The sequence below is a fragment of the Balaenoptera physalus genome (assembly GCF_965194825.1).
Source record: "Balaenoptera physalus genome assembly, chromosome: 10".
NCBI classification, from domain to species: Eukaryota; Metazoa; Chordata; class Mammalia; order Artiodactyla; family Balaenopteridae; genus Balaenoptera; species Balaenoptera physalus.
The window spans coordinates 86,853,243-86,879,927 of record NC_138889.1 but is presented as its reverse complement, the minus strand read 5'-3'; the positions used below and the strand labels follow the sequence as shown (position 1 = coordinate 86,879,927).

General features: G+C 51.5%; 1 protein-coding gene across 5 annotated transcripts; it reads left to right on the top strand.

Annotated features, from left to right (window-relative positions):
- The first annotated feature begins 161 nt into the window (after positions 1 to 161).
- Positions 162 to 26,685, top strand: PAX6 (paired box 6). 5 transcript variants are annotated; one of them, XM_082476680.1, is made up of 14 exons: positions 4,876 to 5,078; positions 5,178 to 5,374; positions 9,289 to 9,365; positions 9,727 to 9,787; positions 13,389 to 13,519; positions 14,310 to 14,351; positions 14,446 to 14,661; positions 15,405 to 15,570; positions 21,483 to 21,641; positions 22,119 to 22,201; positions 22,434 to 22,584; positions 22,684 to 22,799; positions 25,453 to 25,603; positions 26,295 to 26,685. In XM_082476680.1, the coding sequence occupies exons 4-14, from the start codon at positions 9,778 to 9,780 to the stop codon at positions 26,378 to 26,380; spliced, it is 1,311 nt and encodes a 436-aa protein (XP_082332806.1). In that variant the 5' UTR covers positions 4,876 to 5,078; positions 5,178 to 5,374; positions 9,289 to 9,365; positions 9,727 to 9,777; the 3' UTR covers positions 26,381 to 26,685. The 5 variants fall into 5 exon arrangements, with proteins under 5 accessions (XP_082332807.1, XP_082332806.1, XP_082332808.1 ...); XM_082476681.1 differs by lacking the exons at positions 4,876 to 5,078; positions 14,310 to 14,351 and adding an exon at positions 162 to 252; XM_082476682.1 differs by lacking the exons at positions 4,876 to 5,078; positions 5,178 to 5,374 and having other exon boundaries at positions 9,284 to 9,365; positions 14,446 to 14,460.

The following is a 26,685-nucleotide window of genomic DNA, read 5'->3' as shown; positions in this document are numbered from 1 at the left end:
ATTCAAATTTCCCCAGGGTCTGGACGTTTGTTTATTTATTTTAGAATTTGAAAGGAAAACTGAAGGGAACCTAACGCCCCTCCGGGGCAGAAGGGGGCAGCGCGGGAGAGATGGAAGGAGAGTCCCTCTAGCTGTGCAAACTTTCCGGCCCGCCCCGCTGCCGCGCGCGCGCGCGGGGGCCAGACGCCACCCGGCGCAGGAGCCCGGCCAGAGCAGTGGGAAGTTGACCCGGAGGGATGGATGTCGATATCGGTAGTGATATTTATTGTTTTATTTATCATTCTCTCTGCTCTCGGGAGGAATGAATCTGAGGCTTCAGGGCCCCAGGCTGAGGATTCCTAAACTCACGCCGGCCGAACTCGGCAGAGCCAACCCGCAGCTCCTCCCCCGCCTCTCGCCGCTGGCTGCTCCCGGGCTTCGGTTTTCCCCGCTAGTCAGGTCTGTAAGTCACCATCTGTGAGACTGAGTTAGGAAGTGATGAAAAGCATCGAATTGTTTTCTAATTGATAATACTTTTCTTTTTTGGTGACCGGGCTGACAAATATCTGGGATCCCGGCTTTTGATCCTTCGCTGCCGCCTCTGTTCTCCAATCGCTAATAAAATTCGCATTGAGCCCCTTAGTGCCTTGATTAACAGGCAGATTAACTCTTACTGGGGTGGGGAACAGCTTGTCCCAATCAATGTCATTTTAAAAGCCCGTCAGGATACGCTTAGCTCCTGTTTCCTGGCTGCTCGAATGAGCCAGCCATGACATTTGCTCCCTCCTCCTTCCCCTGCCTCAAATCCCCCAGCAAAGCTCCCAGTTCCCAGCCCGCGTGTTCCCTGCTCCAATCCAGGACAAATTGCAGGACTCGGTCCCTGGCCTTTAAAACAGGCAGCTATTTAGAGAGGGGATCTCCAGGGAGAAGGGACTGAGGTGGTCTTGGCTTGCTTTTCATTTGAAGCTGAACTCTTGCCTTTTGAGGGCGGAGGTTACAGGGAAATGAGAGATGGAGAACTGTCCTGGGTGATGAAATGGAAAGCAAACTTTCCTAGGAATCATATTTGCAAAAGTCGGAGAGTGCCGTTACTTGCAAGTGTCCTACACATCAAGAGTTTTAAACCTGGTCCCTATCTGGACAACAGCATACAGGGTCCGGGAAGCAAAGGCTTGAGAGTCCGACCTGCTGGGCTGCAGGGACCTCTTTGCTGGGAGACACAGTTGGACAATGTTTTTTTAAAAAAGTATTTGGTGGGGGGGGAGAGGGAAGAGAAAGAGACGCTTGCCGCCTAAAGTGAATGGAAGAGAATCGAACCCAGAGAGTGCCGTGACACACCTGCCATTTGGCAGGAGGCGAGGAAGGGCGAGGGCACCGCGTCTTTCCCCAGCCTAGCGTGGCCGCAGTCTGGAGGCGCCACCTGGCCGGCTCCCGGCTCCCCTCGGCTTCCCTGAGCTCTGGGCTCGGCGAGGCTGCCGGGTGAGCTGGGAACCCGCAGATTGCTGGAGAAAAGAGAGGGGGAAAGGCCCCCAGTGGAGGAGGCACCCGGAACTGGGCAACAGGGGTGGGCGCCTTTGCCTTTGGTGCTCGTCTGACCCGTTTCGTCAGCTCCGCTATCCAGGGAACCCACCTTCCCAGGGCCTGGGGGAGAGAGAGCCGTTTGAGGCTATGCAAAGTGACGCAGGTGTTTGCGGAGATTTTCCTCCTTGAAAGAAATGCTCGTCTCCACCCTTCCCAGCACACCAGCACCGCTCCTCTGCTTCGCGGTGTAAAGCTGTAGTTCAGAGGTGTCACAACACCGGGTGGAAAACTCTTGGTTCCGAAGCCGGGAACCAAACGTACATCCCCCAAGAGCTGGGCACATCTTTGCCTCGCCAGAGGCCGCCTTCGCGCGGGAAATCTGCAGAGCGGGCACAGGCGAATGCCAGGGATCGCTGGGGGTGAGATGCTGCCCGACCTCACACTTACGCACCAGTATTGGCCAGAGGCTCCGGGCACTCTTGGGCGAGCGGCGATGCCCCAGCGTGACTCCTTCGGCAAAGACAGCCTCCCCCTACCGGGTGGGATGACCCGGGCAGCCCCTGAGGGAACAGGCCGGAGAGAAGTCCTCCTCGGGCGCCAAGGGTGGGTGGGGGTCGGAGGGGGGGGGGACCTGGGGAGAGACGGGAAAAGGCGAGAAAGAAACGGAAGGTGCAACCCCCCTCCTCCCCCCTCCCGGAGGGCGGCAAGTGGGCCTCGGTGGTGTGGGAAGCCGCAATTAAAATGGCGACCTGCGAACTGTCTCAAATTTGCGCACACCTCTGGCCCTCGCGCGCTGCACCTCCGTCCCAGTCCCCCAATCGGCCGCGTCACCCCCAGAACAGGTACTTGGCAGAGGGCGCGAGGCGACCCACGAGGTGGAACGGCACCCCCATCCTCCGTGAGACTAGTCCAGAGAGAACAGGAAATCTTCCTCTCCAGCCGGCTCTCCTTAAACTTTGAAAACTCTGCCTCCCTCCGGGCTGAGCTCCCCCACCCCCCAAATATTGACACATTGGAAGCTGCCAAGTCCTTTTTGTTTCTTGTTTGTGCAGAGGGGTTTCCAAGAGTCCTTTTCTGAGCTCCCACCTTCACCCAGTGACGTCAGTGGCATTCACTCCCGCTCCTCAACCTCTTACGATTTTTTGTTGTTAAAACTTTTCTCCGAGGTGAGGTGGGATTGGGGGTGGGGTGGGGTGGGAAAAGGAGCTGATTCAAAGAGCCAGGGCCCTGGGGGGAAACAGCAACAAGATTACGGCTGCTTCTCTCCGAGGCAAAGCTTAAGAAGGTGCTAATCCACTCGGTCGCTAATTGAGAGGTTGTAAAAATGATATTCGTCTCCAGTTCGGACAGTCTCTGGGATTCCTTCCCCCCACCCCGCTCCCCACCTCCGCTTATGCTCAGTAGACTTGAGTTCGAGCTTCTTTAATGATTGTTGAGAAGTAAAAGTGGACAGAAAAAGGATGCAGGCTCTCGCTGGTCTGGGATGGGCCCTTTGCCTCACTGAAAGTCGCGGTCCTACGAAGTCTTGCTCAGGAGGCGCCACCTCCTTAGCCTCTTTAGTCTGGGTTTTCTCCCGGCGCTGAGTACTCCTGGGCCGCGGGAAGGGCTTTCCTCAGGCCGAGATGGTAATCGGGTTGTGCTACCGCAAACCTGACCCGGACAGGGGAGGCCTCCGCTCACTGGAGCTCTGCCCGGCTCCTTGGCGGCCGCGTTAGTGGGTCTGGGTTGGGGAGGAGAGCATGAGACCCACACTAGGCCCTGCGGCGGCCCAACACAGCCTGCAGCATCCACACGGTCCCAGGGGCAGCCGCCGCGCCGCGGGTCATCTGTGAGTTCAGGTTGCACAGACTTTACTGATGAGCTCTGACTTTTAGCACTTTGCACAAGTCAAGAGGAGTCAAGTATACCCGGCGGTGGCTTCCTCTCAGCCTCCCTGCTTCAGCTCTTCCAACCCCATTCTCCTTTGCCGGGTCCTGGGGTGTGTGCCCCATCCCAAACCTTCCCCTTTCCTTGCCTCACGGCCTGCAAGCTCCGAGAGAGCTCGGCATTTTGCAGGACTAGGCAGCCGCTCCCTCCCCGTCACCTTAACTGCGGGCACCGAGGGGAGCCTTTGGAGTGTACTGAGGTGTGTCCTAATCGTCCGGCATTCAACAAATGGACTTCTGGTGTGTGGTCAGAAGAGAAAAGCCATTTACTTACTTTCCTCCCCGGTTTTCTGGCAACAGCTGAAGGGGAGTTGCCTCCGTGGACTGAGCAGACCCAGGAGAGGGAATCTTGGTGCGGAGAGACTCACACACCACACAAGATAACGGGTGGCACACACGGATACATGCTGACACACCGACATCAATGGCGAACGCGCGCTCTCTCTCTCCCAGCATTGGTAGTCTCCCTCCACTCCAGGCCTCCACCCCCGCCTCCCTTCTTATCTCCCCCTCGCGTCCCCTCCTCTCGGGCGGGCGCCTGGAAAAGCAGCCGCACTTAGTCAACAAATGGCACGTGGGAGAAGTTGGTGAGTGTTTGGTGAGGACTCTTCAGGCTTTTCACAAGAACCCTCTGTACACAAAGTAAGTGGCGTGTTTGCTCGGGCCTCTCCAGCCCCGGCTGTGCCTCCGCTCCACTGCGCACCGCGCCTTCCGAAAGAAGAAAGAACAGAAGAAAGGGCCGGGGGAGAGAGGGTGGGGGAATGGGCAGGCCCGGGAGGCCTGGACTGGGAAGGCCGCCCGGCCTCGCCAAGTTCCCAACCGGGCGGCCTCCTCTCGGCCTAAGCTTCGCCTCGGCCTCCGCGGGAGTGTGGCTGCCAGGACCCAGTGACGCTCATGCCCCTTTTCTCTTCTTCTTCTCGGCGGCCAGGTGGGCTAGGGCGCGGCCACTGCTGCGTTCCGCGTCCCAGCGCCCAGGCGGAGATGGGGTAGGGGTAGGGGCGGGAGGGGAGGGCGGGCGGAGGCGGGGCAGCAGGCCAAGCTGCGCTGGAGTTGGCAAGAAAGGGACGCGCAGAACTACAGAAACTTGCTCCATCCATGAGCTGAGAGTCCCGCGCCCAGCTTAATGGTGTGGGGGGCGCGCCCCCCAGCTCAGCGGCCTTCACTCGACCCCTCAAGTTCGCGGCCACAGTGCGGCCCGCGCTGATTCCCGGAGCGCTCCGAGCCTAGAGATGTCTGGAGCGCCAGCCCCAGAACCCAGGCGCGGGGGCCCAGCGCCGGGGAGAGCGGCCCGGACACACCGGCGGGGCCGAAAACAAGTGTATTCATATTCAAACAAACGGACCAATTGCACCAGGCGGGGAGAGGGAGCATCCAATCGGCTGGCTCGAGGCCCCGGCGCTGCTTTGCATAAAGCAATATTTTGTGTGGGAGCGATCCGTGCATTTGCATGTTGCGGAGTGATTAGTGGGTTTGAAAAGCGAACCGTGGCTCGGCCTCATTTCCCGCTCTGGTTCAGGCGCAGGAGGAAGTGTTTTGCTGGAGGATGATGACAGAGGTCAGGCTTCGCTAATGGGCCAGTGAGGAGCGGTGGATGCGAGGCCGGGCGCCGGCACACACACATTAACACACTTGAGCCATCACCAATCAGCATAGGTGTGCTGGCTGCAGCCACTTCCCTCACCCACACTCTTTATCTCTCACTCTCCAGCCGCTGACAGCCCATTTTATTGTCAATCTCTGTCTCCTTCCCAGGGATCTGAGAATTGCTCTCACATACCAAACCAGCAGCGTCCTTGGAGTAAACTCTCGCCAGCAACTCCTTTAAAATACCGTCATTTCAAACCGTTGTGGTCTTTAAGCAACAAGAGAAAACAAACAAACAAACAAAAAAAACCCAACCAAACAAAACTCTTGACAGGAGCTTTGACGAGAGAGGATGCCTCAGAAAGGTGAGTCCGCTTCTTTCTTCTCGCTTCATTTTTATTGCAATATTCAGGCAGGTCTCCCCCATACTCCCCCCCTTCCTTCCTCCCTCTCGCCGGTCCCCTCCCCCACTGCTACGCCGGGAGAGTTGGACTGGAGAAGTTTCCACGCAGGAGCCCAAACTTTCTACTTCCAGCGAAAGCCCGCGTCGGAGGGCGACAGCCGGCGAGCGGGAGCGGCGCAGGGCTCGCGGCGGCCGGCCGGCTCAACCCCAGCGCCAGCGCCAGCGCCAGCGCCAGCGCGGGTTGAGATCGCAGGAAGAACCGAGGCTCCGGGCGACGCAGCCGCCGCGGCTCCCGGCCACAACGTCGCCAAATGCTCCCGGCCGGCAGCAGAGGACGAAGAGGCTTTGCGGTGCCGCAGGCCCGGGAACGGCTGCAGAGACTGGTCGCCGCCGGCCGCTTTGTCCAGCCGCGGGCCCAGCGATCGCGCAGAGGGCCGCGCGCCGAGGGAGCGCCGAAGGAGCCGGCTCGCCGCGCCGCCGCCCGCTCTCCGGCTTTGTGCGGCGCTCTCCCGGGCACCGAGGAATCCGCTGGCGCTCGAGCGCCCAGGGCCACCGCGCCCGCCGCCAGCCCGAGCAGTCAGTCGGCACGGCAACCCCACGCCGGATGCGGAGAGAAAGAGCGAGGGAGCGGGAACCGGGAAGGAAGCTGCCAGGCCGAGGCGGTCGAACGCGCGCTCCGAGGGAGCTCCGAGCCGAGCAGGAGGATTGTCAGCTTCCATCAGGACCCCAGGCTCTGGCCCCCAACTTGAGCGCAGAGCTCGGAACTTGAAAACTCTCTGCTCCCCAGGCTTCCCCCAACCTTCGCCCTCGCCCTGCGAAAGCTGGGGTCCTCCCTGTCCTCCGGCCCCCAGCGCTCGGTGGGTATTTTTCCTTGTCTTCCTCTGACAAAGCTGCACCCGGTGTTGCCATTTCAACAAGTTTCGAGGTGGAAAGGTGGATTTTTTTTTTTTTAAATTCAAAGCTCCTGAATTTTTTCCTTTGTGAGGCCTTTAAGAAAATCAATATGAAAGCATTGGCTTTCCCCTTCGTCTGATCACGTCCTCTCCCAGCTAATTAGTCTGAGTAATTTGAGAGCTTTTCGATTCTAAGACCCCAGGAGGAAAAGTGTCTTTTCAAAGTTCATAAAGTTGTTGCCTCTTTCCTTGTGCAGATTTTCTCAGTCTCCCTGCACAATAATAGCCCTGAATTTTAGCAAGTGTAATTGGGGGGAAATGGAGTTGAATTTCAAGTGGAAATGCTTTCTTTTTTGAGTGCTAAAACCCGGCCCTCCAGTCATGAGTGATTTCTAGAAAGTTTAAAAACAAAGTGAACGGTGGTTTCTTTTTTCACATATGATCCGAAGCTCCCTGAGCCATATTGGACGTTTAACTCGAACTTGGGAAGATTTGAAGAGGGGAGTGGGAGCAGAAAATGAGATGAAAAGCATAGAGCTTGAAAGCCTGGCGAGTTTACGGAGGAGAAATAATAGTTGTTGCCGTTGACATTACATTTTTTATAGCCGGTGACCTTTGCAAATGTCTGAAGGCAATTTGATTAGTCGTTATCTTATTTGGCCCTAGAGAGTAAAACTTTGTCATCTTAATTGGTAATTACTCTCTGGCTGGGGGCCGGGGGGGGGGGCGCCGAAGGTGAGCTCTCCCCTTCACCCTAGCTAAGAAGTTTGGAGATGAATTTTGAGAATTAAGTAATTAAAACAACAGCAGCATTAAAAGCTGAGGTTGGATCAGGGATAGGGAGGCAGTGGCTCAGTGGCCTAGTGGACCAAGGCAGGGCGACTCTGAGGTGTTTGGAGACTCTTTCCTTTCCAGAGTGGGTCTCTGACCCAGCTGGGGCCATAGGAAGCCCTGGGCTGAGCTGGGGGAGCTTTGGCTGCGGCTGAGGTGGAGGGAGTCTAGTCTCTCCGCAGGCGACTGCTTCCGGGTGTCGGATGCCCTGCTTCCCGGGTTGCTTTTGCACTAAGTGTTAACGATTACTTAAGTAATGAGATAGCTTCTTAGTTGAGAGGGGGGTGGGAAAGGAGCAGAACCGGGATTTGAAATGCTTCCACCTTCCCAGCTGCTTGGAAAATTAATCGGCTAGGCCTCTCTGGAATCAGCTAGTGATTTTTTAAAAATGGCTCCAAGAATGTACCGGCTGGGCTGGGGGCATTCGGTTGTGGTTGAGTACAGTGTGGGTTACAGTATGGGTTTAGGAAGTTTTACCCTTCTGGGAGAATTGCAGTCCACCTCTCCCCACCAGCTACTACGTGCAGTTTCAGAATCCCACTTTGGGGAGGCGGGGGGGGGGGTGGGGGGGAGTTGGGCATTCTGTGCAAAGTTGAGTTTTCTGCCTGTCCTTGGCTTGACTTGGTCTTGGGGACTGAGAAACAGGAGGAAGGCTTTGGGAGCCATCCCAGCTAAGGGTAACTAGGTAGCCCTCTGTCTTCGCCAATATTTACCAAGCTGCTTTGGGAAGCTGGGGGAAAGTCCTCCTCTTAAGTTTATTTTTATGGATTTAAGCTGCCTCCCAGGTAGTTAATAAATTAGACCATGAATGGCCTTTAAGAGAAAAAAAATGTGTTTCTTGGGATTCTTTGCTTGCAGGCAGGCAAAATTAATAATCATAATAGGCAAAACAAGAAAAAACTTTTAGTTTTGTTTTTAAACAGGGAAAATGATGCTGTGACTATTTAATGATTTTACTTTTTTTTTTTTTTTTTTGCAAACCTTTTGAATGGGTTCTTTATTGTAACTCTCTCTTCCCAATTGAGCTCCCCACGGTGCCGTTGTATCTTTTTACAGCCCCTAACAACTCACACCAGTAACACAATTACCTCCAGATATTTATAACAAGAAATTACTTTTCTATTCCAACCCCCCCCCCAAGAACCTTCTTCTTAAGGGAAGGCAGGGAGGGAGGTGATGGAGGAGGTGGTAACCTTGGGGGACAGCACTGGGTCAGGAATTACAAAGCAAGAAGTGTCCCTCTGCTCCCTTTGTGAGTTGGTGGGTTGTTGGTACCTTTGGTTGGAAGCTGTGTTGCTGGTTAGGGAGACTCGGTTTTGCTCTTTGGATTTGGGGAGAGCTGGAGAATAGAAGCCATTGTTCACTCTCTGTAGGCTTTGTCGACCACGCTCACCCCCTCCTGTTCATACTTTTTAAAGCAGTGAGGCGAGGTAGACAGCGTGTGTCACAGTACAGTAAAAGGGGGGAAGATCTAAACACCAAAAGAGAAGTTAATCACAATAAGTGACGTTTGGGGGGAAAAAGTTAGGCTTGCCACCTTCAAAGTCCCAGAAAGGCTGAGAAGTGAGTAGAGAGGGGGTCTGACTGGGAAGCTTTGAGGGGGAGAGTGAAGGATAAAGGGGTAACCAAAGAGTTGGGTTCTTGGGGCCTTGGGGCAACTGGGGTGGTGAAATTCTTGAAGGAAGGAGTAATGGCTCCGAAGCCCTCCCAGTAGGCCCCAACCTGCACCCTCAGGCACCCTGAAGTTCCAAGGTCCCCTTTCCCTCACATCTAAACTTCAGGTATAAGTCCTCTCCCCCTCCCCCTGCCCCCCCCCCCCAGCTCTTGGCCTCTACTCCTAACCCTGCTGTTTCTCTTGTTCTCGCCTCTTCCTTTCCCTGGTTCTTGATATTTTTGCAAAATGGGGCCCCAATTTGTCAGATTCTTTCTCCAAATCTCCCAAGCCAGGCCAGGGCAGCTACTAGCAAAACGTGGGGACTTCTGCAGGATAGGCTGCTGGAAATGTGGGTGTAACTCTGGGATTTAGGGTTTTATGGCAGTTTGAGACCTAGATGCATTTTTTTTTTTCTTAGAGTGTGGATCAGAGAGCCCATGGGCCTACGCTTTTGAGCCACAGTTTGACATACCTTTCTCTCCTTCTGGTTTGTCTTAGGGCGAAGACTTTAACTAGGGGTGTGCAGATGTGTGAGACCTTTTATTGTGAGAGTGGACAGACATCCCAGATTTCAGGCAAGTTCTACGTTGGCTGCTTTGGGTTCCAAAACCTGAAAGAGTCAGAATGCTCGTTCATTGTTGTTCAGATGGAAGAAAAAATTCAAAATCAGGTCATCGATTCTCCTGATTAAAGGGTTAACTACTAAGAGATTTGGGGGGAACAGATTGGGAGTATTGGTGTATTTGTAGCCCAAAGGGTAGATTTTGCATGCACTGGAGGGCAGAGCTGGATGACCCTCCCATCGCCGCAACCGACTGAGTGGATCATTTCCTTAAAGAGGGGGCTTTCTCCTGTCCTGGCTCCAGGACGTCCTCTGCAGGGAGGTAGGCCTACCTGGTGCTGGCCCAGGATTAATGCCTATATTCTTGCTAACAGAGCCCCATATTCGAGCCCCGTGGGATACCGCGGCCCCCAGCCTGCGCCAGCATGCAGAACAGTAAGTGCCTCTGGTCTTTTTGGACTTCGGGCTGGGGAGGCGCGGACCCGAGCGCGGGTCGGGGGAGGGCGTGGAGCCTCACGGAGTCCACGCTGGCCAGACCGCGGGCGCAAGGCTGAGGGACCCGAGGCAGCTGCGCCCCTCTCCTAGCCCGGCAACCCTAGAGGGGAGGGCGTTTGCTCTGTTCTCCCTCCTGGAAGAACAGGGGCTGGGCCCCTCAGAACAGCCCGCAAGAGTTTGCGAAGCTGCGGTAGAGAAACCCCATCCCCCCAAATCCTGTAACTCACACCCCCTCCCCGCCCCTGCCCGGGCTCTGACCCCAGAGAGGGGGGCTGGGCTGAGCAGGGCGGGGCGGAGGCTTCCAGTCGCAGCGCGAGAAGTAGGCCCCTTGGGTTTAGCGAAGACTGAATGTCTCCGCCGTCCGGGCGGGGTGGGGGCTCTCCTCCCCTCCCCCAGTCACTCTAAGGGCAGCTCCTCCCCTCCCCACCCTGGCTAGGGCCCTGGAAGGCCAGCGGAGCGGGGCACCCAGGCCTGCGGTGGGGTGGAGGTGGTACACTGGCCCCATGGGACTGTTACAGGGCGCCAGCGAGAGCAGGTTTACTGGGTCTGGGAAGAGAGTGGGGATGGAGCCCAGGAGTTGGAGAAGCCCTGCCCCGATAGCTGCTGTGTGTGTCCTGGTCATTCCGGCCTGCTGTGCCTTTGATTTCCAGGCTCTTGCACTTCCCATCCTCCCTCTGCCTAGGCCCTTTGGGCCCCCGGCCCACTTTCCTGCTCGGTCCGTGAGTGCTGGTGTGTGGCAGGACGAATCTGGAGACCGGGCCTGGGAGCGTGGAGGCCCAGCGAAACTAGGCCAGGGTTGAGGTGCGCAGTCTGGACGAGGTTTAAGGGCTCAGCCGTATGGAGTGCCCGAAGGCCTAAGCCTTCTAGAAACCTTCCCTTGCCGACCTGCAGACTGAGGAGGGTCCCTAGCGCCTGATCCATCTGTCCTGGAGCCGCTAGTCGTCCCCTGGTGCTTCCGCGGCTGGTGGGCGTAAAGCGCAGGAGAGGGCGCAAAGGTGGCGAGCTTTAAGGCGGATTAGTTGTGCAGAAACCTGCCAGGCCCTGGGACTTGGCCTGGTAGGAACCCTCCTTGGCGAGGCTTAGGCTTCTGTCCACCCTTCCTGGATGCTGGGTTCTCCCCCTACAGCACAGGGTCCCCAGCCGCAGGCTCTCGGGAGGGCCGGCCCCCGGCGCGCCCGGCGCTGTGGGTTTGCCGCTGCGGCCTGGCTGGCGGGCCCCGAGGGGCGCGCGGGGTCGCGGGCCGGCCTGCAGGGCTTTGTGCCGCTCGCTCCCGGGTGTGCGCGAGGCGCAGAGCATCCAAATTGACACCATATGTTTTCCTATTAGATGCTTCGCGGTCGAATTCTAGGCGCATAATCATCGCCACTGGGCGAGAGCGCCAGCCGTCCCTAGGGAAGGGACACAATGATTGAGGCTTAACCTCTGAAGGGGAACTTATAGCTGCGCTTCCTCGCTGCCATTTCGATGCTGGCAGAGGCGACCTGGCCCTGGGCGAGCACCCGCCGGCGGTCGCTGTGGAGGTGGCGGGCAGGTTGTTTTTTGCAATGCGGGGAGAAGGAGGGAGGTCTAGGGTTAGGCGGCCTCACACGCCTTGGCATTCCTAGATTGGGAACTGCTCAGGCAGCGCGTGAAGTTTAGAAAGTCTTTCTCTGGGACAGCCTTTCTTTTTCCCGGAAGGCTCCCTTTGCCCAAAGGGGAGGCTCCGTATCTGGAGCGGTGGAAGCTCTTTCGAGGCAAAGGAAGGCAATAAAGGGAATTTAGGAGAAAACGGAAGCGCGATCTAGGCCTTGCTCTGTTGGAGAAGCGGTGTCCCCGCGATGTCCCTGCTCACGCTGGGCCCGGGCGGGAGCCTAGATACCCCAAACGCCTGTCACTTCTCATCGAGTTGAGGCTCCAGCACCCCCCTCAGTGAGGGCCCCCCCCCCCGCCCCAAGCCTTCGGCTACCCTGAAAACGCGGCTCCCCTCGAAGGGGAAACGAGTGCAGTTCAATCTCGTCTGAGTGATCTACAAATAGGGACGGAAAGGGTCGTTTTATCACGGTCCCGTTTGTCGTGACGATGCAATTTCCCGGAGCGGAGCACTGTCACAAAGTGACAAGGCTGCCACAAGCGCCCCGACTGATCTTTTCAATTAGCCTTCCATGCATGATCCGGAGCGACTTCCGCCTATTTCCAGAAATTAAGCTCAAACTTGACGTGCAGCTAGTTTTATTTTAAAGACAAATGTCAGAGAGGCTCATCATATTTTCCCCCCTCTTCTATATTTGGAGCTTATTTATTGCTAAGAAGCTCAGCTTTCTGGAGTCAATTTATCAGAGGCTCCAAGGAGAAGAGAGGAGAGGAGAGCTGAGCGGGGAGCCACATCTTCTCCTGGAAGGGCTGCTCTCTAGAGTCGGGGCTGCAGGTTGGAGATTTTTAAGGAAGTGGGAATTGGCAATTGGCTTTATTTGTGTGCCTGTGGTTTCTGGGGAGGGGGCTACAGAGGTGCTGACTCCCTATTCTCTATGATTAGACAATGGGGTGAGGTTGTGAGATAACCAGATAAAGGAGGGATGGGGGACACTGTGGTGTGGTCTCTTCCTTTTCTTTTCACTTTTTGATTTTTGCTAGTATCTGTCCTTGGCTGTGGGGAGGGCCGAGTTTAGCAGCGGAAGTAAAGCGGAGCTGTGGCCGGTGCGAACAGACTCCCAGATCTCCGCCCCACTGCAGCAGCCAGACTACTTTGTGGTTGGAGCCGATCTGGGGCTCTGAGGCTTGAGGAAGCCTTCAGTGGAGGTGCTGAAACCCAGGTTGTGATTCACTAGCCACAGATTTGCTGTTCTGGTTCTTCTCTACTCTCTCCCCTTTTCTTCTCCTTTTTTTTTTTTTTTTTTTTTTTTTTTTTTTTTTAAATCCCGGTGCTTGTGTGTTGTCTTCACCAGAGTTTGGAGTGTGACAACAAACGTTTCTGGACTCTAGTGTCTGAGGGAGCACTGGAGAGCTATAGGATTTGCTATCACAGTTCTAACAATGCAGAGACCTTGGAGATTCAGTGTGGGTTCTGTAGGACTCGTGGTTTTTCTTGACACTCAGAGGGGATCTTTGGGAGGATATTTTTTGAGCTGATGATTTGCACCTTGCGGGTTCAGAGACTGGCTGGGGTGTTTATGGAGGGCAGCGGTGGGCTGGGGGCTCTGCTGGAGTGAAGGCGGCAGTGAGGTGTGTGTGCTCTTGCTTGTCAGTGTGTGTCTGCATGGTGCTTCTGCAGTCTGGTGGGCAGGAGCTCGGCTGTGTTTGGGCTGGGCTGCCCGATGCCAGGAATGGCTGCGAGGTCCTGTTGTCATTTTTGATCGATAGCAGGGACCTGATCGCTGAGGTTGGCCAGGGTTGGCAAGGAGCTGAGGATGCATTGTGGTTGTCTTTTCTTTCTTCTTTCTTCTTCCTTTTCTTCTCCTCCTTCTTCCTCCTTCTTTTCTTCCTCCTCCTCCTCCTCCCTCCTCTTTCTCTTTACTCTTCTTCCTCTCCTCTCCGCTCTGCTCTGCTCTCCTCTCCCTTTCCTCAGGTCACAGCGGAGTGAATCAGCTCGGTGGTGTCTTTGTCAACGGGCGGCCACTGCCGGACTCCACCCGGCAGAAGATCGTAGAGCTAGCTCACAGCGGGGCCCGGCCGTGCGACATTTCCCGAATTCTGCAGGTGATCCTCCCGGCGCCGCCCCACTCGCCGCCCCCCGCGGCCCTCCACTCTCAACGCCCTCTCTTCATTTCTTACTGTAAAGGCTGCTAATTATGGACCCACCTACCCTCACCCCCACTCCAGTCCCCACCCCACTCCCATGCCTTCTGCTTTCCCCTTTCCTTCCACCATCCTTCCCGATCTCTTCCAACCTGGGTCAGTCACATAAGACAATTCATCTGCTTAAGAAGAAAATTGGGTGTGAATTTAAAAAAAAAAAAAAACTTTCTTTTTTCATTTGGCAAAAACATTCATTGTGGTAACAGTTTATGAACTATAATAAAATGAGTTCTATAAATCCACATAATCTCATTGCCCTCTCCCTCATTCCATGCTTACCTCAGAGTTTGAGATATTTGTTTGATTTCTTCATATTTATGAAAAATATATATATTGATTTTAAAAGACGAATGCTATTTACCTCCCTCCCTAACTCACATTTACTCAATTGGGCATATTTTTAAAGGAAAAATAACTAAAAATTCAGTTTCTATTTCCCCTTCACTCATTACAACATAACACCACTTTAAGCAAGGTCAGCACAAAACAATCTGACTTCGTTTTGATGCATCTTCAAGCAGCATTTATTTACAAAAACAGTTTTTAAAACTTTTAAATTAGTTTTTTTTTAGTTCAAACTGTTTGAAAGTATCATCCTATTTGTAGTTTTTAGGGCTACAAATGTAATTTTAAGAAAAAAGCTCTCTACAGTAAGTTCTCATACCATTGAAGGTATATTTTTGTGTTATAGACCCATGCAGATGCAAAAGTCCAAGTGCTGGACAATCAAAACGTAAGCTTGTCATTGTTTAATGCATACTTAAACAATTTTATTTTTGTCTTGAAATTATTAATAATGTGGTTTTCTGTCCACTTCCCCTATGCAGGTGTCCAACGGATGTGTGAGTAAAATTCTGGGCAGGTATTACGAGACTGGCTCCATCAGACCCAGGGCAATCGGTGGTAGTAAACCGAGAGTAGCGACTCCAGAAGTTGTAAGCAAAATAGCCCAGTATAAGCGGGAGTGCCCGTCCATCTTTGCTTGGGAAATCCGAGACAGATTACTGTCCGAGGGGGTCTGTACCAACGATAACATACCAAGTGTAAGTTCACTGAGAACATTCCCTCTCCCTGCCCTAAGCGCCACACTCTTCCCTCTTTACCATCACTTTACCTCCCCCTACTCTTCTCCCTGCCAGTGTCTTTCTCTCTTTCTCTCCTCCGTGCTCCACATTTGTCTCCTCTGCACCTGGGGGTCTTGAGAGGAGCACCCTGACCTTTTTTTTTGACCTTCTGGAAAATGGAAGTCAAGTGTGGGGGGTTATGCACCTCACTTGCATGCGGCAGAGTAGAGAGCGGAGGCACCTGGAGAAAGGCACTGGAATCTAGAAGGAAAATGCAAATGAAAACCAGATTCGAGCTTCCGCCAAATCTACCTGTTTGAACCTTCTTTCAGGCATCAAACATCCATTTCTGCCCTAATATAAAACAAATAAAAGTGAAAGAAAGCTCTAGGCCAAGTCTCAATATTTTGGGGGGGAAGTCTTTAACAACAAAAAGGCAGGCATGTGAGTTAGGTCACCAGAGACACTGCGCAACAGTGAAGGACCCCTCCCTAGTCTTCCAACTCTCTACACAACTGAGTTTCCATGCCCAAGGTGATGGCTGGCATTCTTTCCATGATGTCTCTGCAAATCCACCCACTGTCCTAGGATGGCTGGGAATTTTTTTTTCTTAATGTATTAAGGGTCATTCTTTAAGTGGTGGGTGCGCTCAGATGGGGACTTAGGGCAACTGTGTCTTCAGGAGACTCTACCATTTGGTTTGATCTTGATTTGATTTGCAGGTGTCATCAATAAACAGAGTTCTTCGCAACCTGGCTAGCGAAAAGCAACAGATGGGTGCAGACGGCATGTATGATAAACTAAGGATGTTGAACGGGCAGACCGGAAGCTGGGGCACCCGCCCGGGTTGGTATCCGGGGACATCGGTGCCAGGGCAACCTACTCAAGGTAAAAACCCAAACACGCATCCTCAAATTCTCCATATGTGCAGCCCCTTGCTCATCCTCTTCTCCAACTTTTTCCCTCTCCGGGCTTTTGTGCTTAGAGAATGTAGTGGAGGAACTCTTCAAAGGCTTGGGACATATCGACTTGCGCTGTATCTAGGTGGTGTTTGTTGAACTATCTGGTTGGCCTGGGAATTCGAGGGTTGTGTATGTTAGGTAGTATGAATGTGGCTGGTGTGTGTGTGTGTGTGTGTGTGTGTGCATGTGCGCTCGAGTGTGTGTTATGGGCAGGAGTATGTGCGTGTGTGTATGAGCTAGCTGCGTGGTGCCCTATTCAAATGTGCCATTAAAATGCACGGAGAGCCCCCTTGCTGTAGAAGTGTGACAAGTTAACACACTGACAGACTGCAAGATAAACATAATTGTATCGTTTTGCTTCTTGCCGTAATTGACAAATTATGTGACTATGAGTAGGGTGTATATGAGAGGGTGAGCAGTGAGATGCAGGGCCAAGTTGAGGATGGGGCATTGGAAGTGGTGGTTTTCCCAACTAAACAACCCTACCCTCCCTGCTCTGACCCCTTCCATCCCTTGGGTCCCCAGTTCTCTTTGTGGGTGGCGACTGCGTGGAAGGGTGGGGTGAGGATACTGTGAACCAGACTTTGGTGTGCCGGGAGCGACTCTGGGGCTGGGAGGAAAGATAGGATCTGGACCGTCCTTGGATCTGTGAGAAGGGATGGAGGAAGAGGAGCAGATGGGGGTGGGGTCTGGTCTGTTGGCTCTCCCCCTCCCCTACACACACCGGAGGTAGCTTGGTCAAGAATAGGAAACAGTTTACTCCGAAGATTAATCGGTATTTGTTGTCCTCGTGACAAGGAGATAATATGCGGGATAATGGGACGTGGCGTCTCACTCCCCGGAGCACGACGAAGCCTGGGGGCTCCCGGCCTGGGAGGCGGCGAGGGGAAGCTGGCTGGGCTGCCCCTGCATCCGTGCGCTCTCGGACCCGCTCTGGGTGCCCCGCGCCTCCACCGAGCCGGGCTAGAGAAGGGAAAATCGGTAACAGTATGCGAAATATCTGGTACAAAGGATGCTTCTGTCACTCGCAAGAATTTGTTATGGGAACAATCCTGTCGCTCTGTAATTGCTCATTAGAGAACGTTTTGTTTCTCATTAAGGCGACATGAATAAGCGTCTAGTTGAAGGAGACAGCTGTAGAAATGTTCCACAAGAGACCTCTGGACACGATTCGGCACCAATTGCCAATTAGACATGTCAGTTTTAAGAGCAGAAAACAATATAGGACGGACACTGGGAAGATAGGGAGCAAAGCGCTGGCTCGGTGTTTCCCAGCGCGGCCGCTCGGCCGGCCGAGGCCTCCCGACGCGCAGGGCCCCGGCTCCCCCGGGCGACCCGCCCGCCCGCTCCCTCGCCGGATCAGGCCGAACAGCGGCCTCCCGGGGCGCGAGGCCGCACCCGAGGAGGCGCTGCCTCCGCCCTGACCGCAGGCCCCGGCCCCCTCCGGCTTCTGGGGAGGACGACGGAGTGACCACCATACCCTCACCTGACCCTTGAAACCGTAGGCTTCCCACGTGCGCACACCGGGCACACCCGAGTGACGCGCTCCCGTTGTCTGCCCCGGCCCCCCGCAATCTGTGGTCCCGGTGACCCCACCCCGCCGAGTCTGGCCGGCGGGTCCAGAGGTCTCGGGGCGGGCGTGGGACACAGTGGCCGGGCCTGGGAGGGCTGAGCCCTGGGCGCGAGGGCTCACGTTTGCTCGGGGCCTGGAGCAAGGACACCCACTCCTCCTCCCCGGAGCCCGGACCGGACCGAAGCCGAGGGCAGCAGCTTTGCCCGCCCCTCTGCTGCCACCAGAGGCGGCGCCCGATTGGGGCGGCTTTTCGTCGCGGGGAGCGTGAGGGCGGGAAGCGAGAGCCTAACCGCAAGGACTTGGTGGTGAGCGTTGGGGCGGGAGGTGGCGCTAGTTCAGGAGCTTTGAACTTTCAGGCGCCGAGTTGCCAGAGCATTCTGGCTCAACAACTGCCAGTTCCCCCTTCACGCCACAGAAAACCCACGCCAGTGCCTGGTCCCCACGGCGTGGGGTGGACGGTCGCGCCAGGTGAGCGCAGAGTCCCGGGCGTGGGGACCACTGGGCGCCGGCGGCCGCGGCTGACGCACCGGGAATCCTCGGTTCTCTCGGCCGCTAAGAAGGCCCCCCTCCCTCCCTCGCCCCCTTTGCCGGCCCAGGAAGCCGGTTTGCGGTTTTAAAGAGCCCATTACTCCGAAAGCATAAGGCGAGGTTAGGTCTCAGAGGGAGACAAATCTGGTTTCCATCTGATCAACGCCATGCGGCGGTGAATAAAATTGTGCCGACTTGGGCTGACAACAACAAGAGACAGCTCTATCCAGCCCCGATTCTCCAGCGCTTTGGTGGTTTTAGGGATCACAGAGACACTTTTTCTTATCTCCTCCCGCTCCCCCCACCAGCCCCGTAATACCCAGGCCCTCTATAGGATTTAGTCAGTCTCTTTTTCAACAGATGCTACAATGTTTTGATCCGCGCTCCAGAGCTGAAAAGGTGCCGCAACCGAGTTGCTATCTTTTCTTGCTTGTTTTCCGCATCACTGATTAAGACACTAAGAAACTAAGGAATGATTTTATTTCCCAGCGTCTTTTTTTTTTTTTTTTTCTTTCTCTCCTCTCCTTCTTCCAGGAAACAAATCCTATCCCGAGCGTCAGATGGTCCTGGGGCTGGGATAATGGGAGGCGCTTTCACTCGCCTTCTCGCGGATTAGGCTGGAAGGTGGACGGCGCCCATTGAAGGCCCCTTCTTTGCGCTCGGAGGGGGCGCCTTTTAAAGAAGATATCTTAATTGTCTGCCACTTAGGTTTATCATGTGGGGAATTCGAGATCCAACTTCTAGTTCTATTTTGCTAAAAGCTTTAAGAGTGGAAGGTAAATCCACTAAAGAGAAAAAGGGGGGCACCCAGTCTAAGAGTGACCTCGCCGGCACTGCGTGGCTGCGAACAGTTGCTATTTTTAGAGGAGCAAACAAACAAACTTGCGATGGAGCGCGCTCGCTCTTCAGGGTCTTGGAGGGATCCTGCAGCCACGGGTTTCTCCTGACCCGCCTCTAATTCCACGGCTGGTTTTTTTTTCCTCCTCAAAGAGGTTTAAAATCGAGCTCTTCTCATCCTCGTTGACTTTCCTCCTCTTAAATGTCAGTTCAAGTCAGCGTTGCGCCTCCGTTGCTGAGAGAGAGAGAGAGGGAGACAGAGAGAAAGAGAGAGGGAGACAGAGAGAGGGAGAGAGAGAGAGAGAGAGAGAGTGGGGGGTGGGGGGAGGAAGAAAGGGAGAGGGAGAGCGTGCGCAAATGTCCATGTTTTAAAATTAGGAAAACGTCAGCGAAGCAAACGGGAGCAGAGAATGCTATCTGCGGGGGTCTTCTGAGGCAGACCCGGGTAGCTTTGTTTGGCGAGATCGAATGTGCCAGAAAAAGGACTGGGGTGGGGCCTCCTAGAAGGCGTGAGTGACCACCCCCGCGAGATGGGATTGTGTTCTCAGCGCCCCCTTCCCTAAACCTCTGATGATCGCAGGTTTTTGTTTGTGCTTTCCCAAAGCAATAACTGATGGGTCTTTCTAGTTGGCCCAAAAAGTCTATTTCTAAAGTCTTCCTCATTGACCGAATCCGAAAATAAAAGGGGCTCTTCATTTCATTCCCTGAAAAACACTTTGAAAAGTCACCCGGAAACTCGGGGCAGTAAATTAGCACAGACACTGGTGCCGGCACACGTGAGTGAGCGGCTCTCCCTCAGCTAAGTAGCCCTCCCCGACCCCCCAGCTTTCTGATGTAGCGCAAGACGACCCAAAGCAGAGCCACGGCCCATTTACTAATAGTCTCTCTCTCCCTCATCTCCCTTTTTCTCTTTCTCTCCCCGTCTCTTTCGACCCTCTTGTCTCTTTTTCCTCTCAGCACTCTTTTCTGTCCTTCTTATACCTTTCTGGCCTCTGTCTCTTGGGAGTCCTCTTTCTTCCTCCACCTTTCCATGCCCCTCCTCTCTCCTACTCCCCCAAACCCCTCCACCAGGCCTCCGCCCCCTCCTCTCCTGTCTCCCTCCCCCGTGGTCTCCATCCTCCCTGCCTCCCCGGCTCACTCCCCCCCGCGCCCCGGACCTCATCCACCGGCCCTGCGTCCCCCCCACCCCCTGCCCTGGCCTCCCATCCACCCTCCAACCCCCAGCTAAGCGCCCTAAATAGCATGGAGGCGCCTGCTCTTGGGACAGTGATTAATGATAGCAGAGCAGAGGGGTTAACACACTTCACTGAAAAGTCTGTTGACTGGGCTTCTTGTAACACAATGTGGCCCGCTGCACGCCTCAAGAGAATCCTTTTGTTGTCCGCACTCATTGTGGCCTCAAAATTCTGCCCACGAAAGTTTGCCAACGCTCCTGCCCCAGGAGTTTAATAGTTTCCCTTACTCGCGGGGCATTGTGCAGCGCTGAAAAGCAGCCCCTCGCTATTCAAGTGTTGGTGGTCATCTCAATAGATCTCCAAGGGCCCATATGGTGGCCAGTACTGATGAATCCGCCTGTTTAAATGGGGGAGAAAGTTGGGGTTTTAAAACATTTCAAAGTTCCTGAAAAGATCCCACTAGATCCTGTCACAATTCCCTGAACTCTTTGAAGGCACTGCCTATTGTCTCCTGGTTATAAATGATATTCCTGGCCAAGTCTATTCCCACCAAGGAGCCCCTAGAGGCCCCTCCCCCAAGGGCCAAGTTTCTAGGATGGGGGGGCCAGCCCCTGCGGTATCCCTTGGGGGCCTCAGGACCCAAGACCAAGGACCCAGCCAGCAGGCAGTGGCCCTGGAGGCCCAGCCAAGGCTGAGTCCTTCCCTTGCCAGGCCGTGGCTTCTCCAGCAAGGCGCACGAGGAGACAGCTAGCCTAAGTGCACATCTTGCCCTCCAAGCAGCAAAGGAAAACAATAAAACTTTCCCCTGTTTAAAGATAGAAATTACATTAAAAGTGGTGGAAATGCCCTAATTAAAAATGTACCACTTAAATGATATGCCAAGGATTCAGCTGCAGCATAGCATGTTTAGCTAGTTAGTGAACTCTCTACTATTTCTTTTTTAAAATTACACGTTAAAAATTTAAAAGAAATCTTACTTTTCTCTGGTGCAACACATTACAAAGAATGGACAGTCCTTTTATCTAAATATAAAATTCCATTTTCAGCAATTATAGCCTGTTCTTGGTGATGATATAATTACAGCTGTGCTCGTAATAGGTGTCAAGGCAAAGCGCACTCATACAATAGTTGAATAAAACTGCAGAACAATGCGAGCACTTCTAAATTCACAACCTTTAAAATGAAATTGACTGTGCAGAATTCAAATAAAAACTAGATAAATATTTTTTTAAAGATTACAAGCTTGGTTTGGTTTCTTAATAGCATTTTCTACAAACCTATCAACGTCTAATTGATTAGATAGGAATTACTGATTATAGATCAGCTGAAATCTTGAACATCACTCTTCTATTTTCCCAACACAGCCATAGGTAAATAAATTCTCTAAGGAAAGGGAACTGAGCGAGGCATTTGGAGGGTCAAGGTTAGTTATAAAAGATCATTTTAATTGGAAACTTCAGCACTCATTTTGTCATTCAAAGAAATGCCATTCCAAAAGTATCTAAATTGTACAGTCTCGTCTTGATAAAAACAGAAAGAAAATGGTGGTCAGGTAACATATGTCACTAATGTCTTTTATTAAAAGAAGGCTGACAGTTACCTTGGGAATGTTTTGGTGAGACTTTCAGATGAGATTGCTTTTGGAGTTTATGGCTGTATGACGCCGCTTTTGGAGACTCCAAGTCATTCCAAATTTCTCTTACTGTCCTATTCTTTTTGTTCCAGATGGCTGCCAGCAACAGGAAGGAGGGGGAGAGAATACCAACTCCATCAGTTCCAATGGAGAAGATTCAGATGAGGCCCAAATGCGACTTCAGCTGAAGCGGAAGCTGCAAAGAAATAGAACATCCTTTACCCAAGAGCAAATTGAGGCCCTGGAGAAAGGTGATGGAGTTTTTCAAAGTAGAGAAGCAGTAAATCAAAGTAAATGCCACATCTTCAGTACAAAGAGCTAAATTTAGCCAAGGCCCTTGCACAGAGGCCTGAAAAGGTTTCTTTTTTCTTTCTGTCCTTTTTTTTTTCCTTTTCCTGGGCATCTTTTCAGTGTGTGTGTGTATTTTCTTTCTTCTTTTCATGTACCAGTGTGATTCACAGATGAAAAGTCTGACTTCTCATGAAGAAAAAATGATGATTTGGCTAATTCAGGCCACAGAAGAATGAATGTCATTTCAAAGAGAATAGAACTTGGTTCTGATGGGATAGTTCTTCCAAGTACAATCAATCTAGTAGTAGTAGCATTTTAAAGGGAATTGGTTGGAGGTGATAGAAGTCGGGAGGTGGAAACCAGATTGATCCAGGGTTTGGTTGACACATTTTGTATAGTTCTGGCACAACACAGAAAAATGCAACTTACTCTTTCAGAGTTTGAGAGAACCCATTATCCAGATGTGTTTGCCCGAGAAAGACTAGCGGCCAAAATAGATCTACCTGAAGCGAGAATACAGGTACCCAGGGACTGTGTGTTCATGTTTTGTGATTCATACCATTTGCCTTTTCTAGAGACACAGGTGCTTCTAAGGAGCACCATTTGTTTGTATAAACAGTAACAGATTCAGTTTGCTAAATGCTTTGCCTCCACTCGCCTCTGGGGGCTGGGGGAGGAGGACAGTGGATGAGTCTGGGATGGGGTGGAGCTGGGAGCAGGCTCAGGGCTAACCTGTTCCATCTGATTTCCAGGTCTGGTTTTCTAATCGAAGGGCCAAATGGAGAAGAGAAGAAAAGCTGAGGAATCAGAGAAGACAGGCCAGCAACACACCTAGTCATATTCCGATCAGCAGTAGTTTCAGCACCAGTGTCTACCAACCAATCCCACAACCCACCACGCCTGGTAATTTGAAACATTAATACTACTAACAAATGTGTTTCAACCTGTTTGCCCTTGGCTCTGACTCTCACAATGACTGTCTGTTGTGTCCTCTCCCTGCAGTTTCCTCCTTCACGTCTGGCTCCATGTTGGGCCGAACAGACACAGCCCTCACAAACACATACAGTGCTTTGCCGCCCATGCCCAGCTTCACCATGGCAAATAACCTGCCTATGCAAGTAAGTGAGGCTGGCGGCTGCCTGCTTAACGGGTCCCTGGGAGAAGAAGTGAGGAATGGGTTGGGGCCTGCAGACCTCACTGGCCCTGTGTGTACCCTTGGGAGCCTTTCTCAGTATAGTGATTGGCTTGATCAGTCAAGTCTGAGATGAAAACAGTCAATCGAGTCTTTTAGTTGATTGATTAATTGATTCATGCCTTTAATAAAATAAAAACCTGATGTGCCGTCAAGTTAATTTTTGCTCATAGGGAATGTTGGTTTGATAATGTTGGGTGAGAATGGGGCATGTTTTGGGGACCAGAAACTTGTACCAGAAAATGAAAATAATGTTGGCAAGTTATTACATAGTAAGAGGTTAGTATATATAACACTTGGGTTTATATTCATGTGTTCATATTAATAAGTGCATAGTCTTTATGTGCACTGTGGTTGTTATTTAGGATGTTTCTGATAAACTAGTGAGGATGAAAAAAAGGACCAGAATTGGGATTCATATTTGCATGGTGCGATACGCTTAACATGGAGGAAAGCTAGTTTTCTTTCTGTATATTAGAATAAAAAAAAGGAATAGAAGGCATTTGCTAGAAATTTAGTGTGTCTTTGCTGTGAATGATGTGATGGGGTTGTGGCATTCCCAGCTGCCTGGAAAGGCTGATGCTATTCACTTGGTATAACAACCTGCTCCTACTCTCAGTTCCGTCCCAAATATTTATCAGCCCCTACGTGTGCTGGGCCCTGTACTAGGTTAACCCTTTATGATGGAAGTTGTCTAAGGCAGGTGGGGTGTACTAGAACTCTGGAACTAGAGGGATTCTTGATGGGGAAAAATAATTGGTCTTCTGGTGAGCCTTCTGCAGTGACTTCCCCAGGACTCCTGTCCTATTTGTGCAGCAATTAGAGATGCCAGATAGTGTGAGATTGGCCAGCATGAGCCCCTGATGGAAACAAATTTGGGGTTGCACAAATCGTTTATTCTCCACTGAACATCTTCTGCTGGATTTTTCTAACCCAAATCACACCAAAATAAGTGTTTCCCAGTCTTAAGACTAATACAGGAGCAGCTAGATAAGCAACTTCAGAGGAATTATTCACACGTCTATTTTTATTGCATCTGGATATTATTGGCCGTAGAGCAATTAATGTAAATTAAGGGATTAACAGCCCATTAGTTGTGGTTGCTACAACTGCCTTGGAATTTTCTAGAAGTCGAAGTTGCCTGGAGGAAGTCATTTTGGGAATTAGAAGAAAATGCAAGCTGAAATTCTGGCAGGGCCCTGAAGGCCTGCTTGCCTCTTTGAACCCGATGTTAGCAGTCATCCTCAGACTTTAATAAGGCCACAGAGTCTTGTTCAGTTTTGTAAACTGTAGCAACATCTAGGTTTCTATGAAGACAAAAAAATTGTATATGAGAAAACAATTAGAAACAATGAAATAGATGCTGCTATTCTGTTAGAGTTGTTTCCACTTAGACTGGTGTGGGTCAATTTATTTCAAATGCTGACTTTTAAAAATTATACAACTTATAATATCATTCAAACCATATATATATATATATATATATATATATTCATAAAGCATAAAGAAAATTAAAATATCAACAATTCTACTATTCAGAGAAAATTACTCTTTGAATTTTGGAGGTGGGGGGGTGAGGGCTGGCCTGTCTGTCCATCAGTTTATCCTGTTGACCAAAATCTTCAACCATTTTACAAAGGGTGGGTGTCCTCCTCTGAACCTTCTCTAATGTATCACCCTCTCTGAGGATGTGGATCTTGGAATGTTAAACATTTCTATAGTTTGCAGATCAGAGCAGTACTATCATCTCCCCTGTTCCTGACAATATGCTTCTATTAATTCATCTCAAGCCTGCTGCCCCAGCATAGCCCCATGAGAGCTCATGAGGTGTTTTGTCTCAGCCTTGTGTATTTACTTAGTCAGGATAAAGGTTTATCTTTTCAATGCCATGATTCTAAACACTTCGAGGGTAGCAACACAGTTTTGTGGATAAAACCTAATCTCAGTTTTGTTGTCTGTAAGAAAGTCACAGCTAATTCTCCAGATGGGGCTAGGTATTTACTGACACTTCTGACTACTTTAACCTGAGATCATCACTGATCTGCCTCTTCAAGAATCTTTAAATCCGTAAGTCCAACCATGAAAGGCTTTCAAGGTCCCTAAACCAAACTTTACAGAGAGTTCCTGCCACTGTCCTCTGCCTCACAGCTTGAGATACAGGGTTTGAGGCGTGGAGGTGTCGCTGGATTCTCAAATGGATTGAATTTGCGAGACAGAGGGTGTGTCTTTATGGAAGTCCTCATGTTATAGTTTCTCTAAAGGTGCCAGCAGAGGTCCAAGATGAAAATGGACAAAAATCCTATTAATTTTATGGATAGTGCCAACCGTCTAGCTGGACAATGGTCTGAATTTTTGGTACTTCAAAAAGTGTGGTGTGTAGGCAACTTTACTCCAGCAGTGGACAATGGAAGGACTGGTTGGAAGCCCGATCTTAGTGTTACCACGTGGAATTCCGGCGCTTTACTTGCGGGTGTCTAACGATCAGACTTGCTGGCAGAGTTCCTGCGGGGGGAGGGAGCTGGGGGTGTGGCTATGCAAAGTGTCTCTCAGTAACCACAAGTTCACCTTTCTCCTCCCAGCCCCCAGTCCCCAGCCAGACCTCCGCGTACTCCTGCATGCTGCCCACCAGCCCTTCGGTGAATGGGCGGAGTTACGACACCTACACCCCCCCACATATGCAGACACACATGAACAGTCAGCCAATGGGCACCTCGGGCACCACTTCCACAGGTGAGCCGCTGCTCTCCACAGGCTGCACAGAGGTGGCCTTTGCAGCTTCTTTTGCCAGGTGATCTCCCTTCACTCAAAGTTTACTTAAAAAGAACCTCCTGGCCTTGTGTGATGGTGTATTTAACTCTCTGTTGCTCGCTTCCTTGGGGAAGACTGATTAAAAGGGGAATTCAGTCAAGCTAGTTAGTAACTTGATGCCATACTGACAAAAAAAGAAGTTGTTTTTCCTGAATTTGATTGCAGAAGCTGTATATGAAGACAAGGCCTGAAAATGTAACTTTTCTAAGGAGAAATTATTATATTAGCCAAAGTTTAACAGTGAAGGCCCCCTGAGTTTATTGGAAGACTTCTCACTTCCCTCCTAGTTCCTCCATGCCTTTCATTGCAACTGAAGAAGTACCACTCTGGTTTTCCAGGATGGTTTTATTGCTAAAGTTCCAAACATACAAACAAATGGAGTTTTTTTGGGGGGGAGCATGGGGGGCTTTGGGATTCAGTAGATGTGTGTAAACATGCTTTCTGGTTTCTGAAGGTGCTACTTTTGTTTATAGGACTTGAAAAGTTTTTTCTTTTTTAGATTCAGTTAAATGTTAGAAAGTACTAGAGACTTTTTTTTAACCTATAAATTCGTACTCCATGCCTGTCTCTCGAAGGGAATATCTACATGGCTATTTCTTTCATCCACTTCTAGGACTCATTTCCCCTGGTGTGTCAGTTCCAGTTCAAGTTCCTGGAAGTGAACCTGATATGTCTCAATATTGGCCAAGATTACAGTAAAAAAAACAAACAATCAAAAAACAAACAAACAAAAGGAAAGGATATATTGTGTTAATTCAGTCAATGACTATGTGGACACAGCAGTTGGACGTTCAGGAAGGAAAGAAAAATGGCTGTTAGAAGCACTTCAGTTCTGCAATTGTGTCCTGTGTTGAACCACTGGGGAATGGACTTGAAACAAGGACCTTTGTATACAGAAGGCACGATATCAGTTGGAACAAATCTTCATTTTGGTATCCAAACTTTTATTCATTTTGGTGTATTATTTGTAAATGGGCATTTGTATGTTATAATGAAAAAAAGAA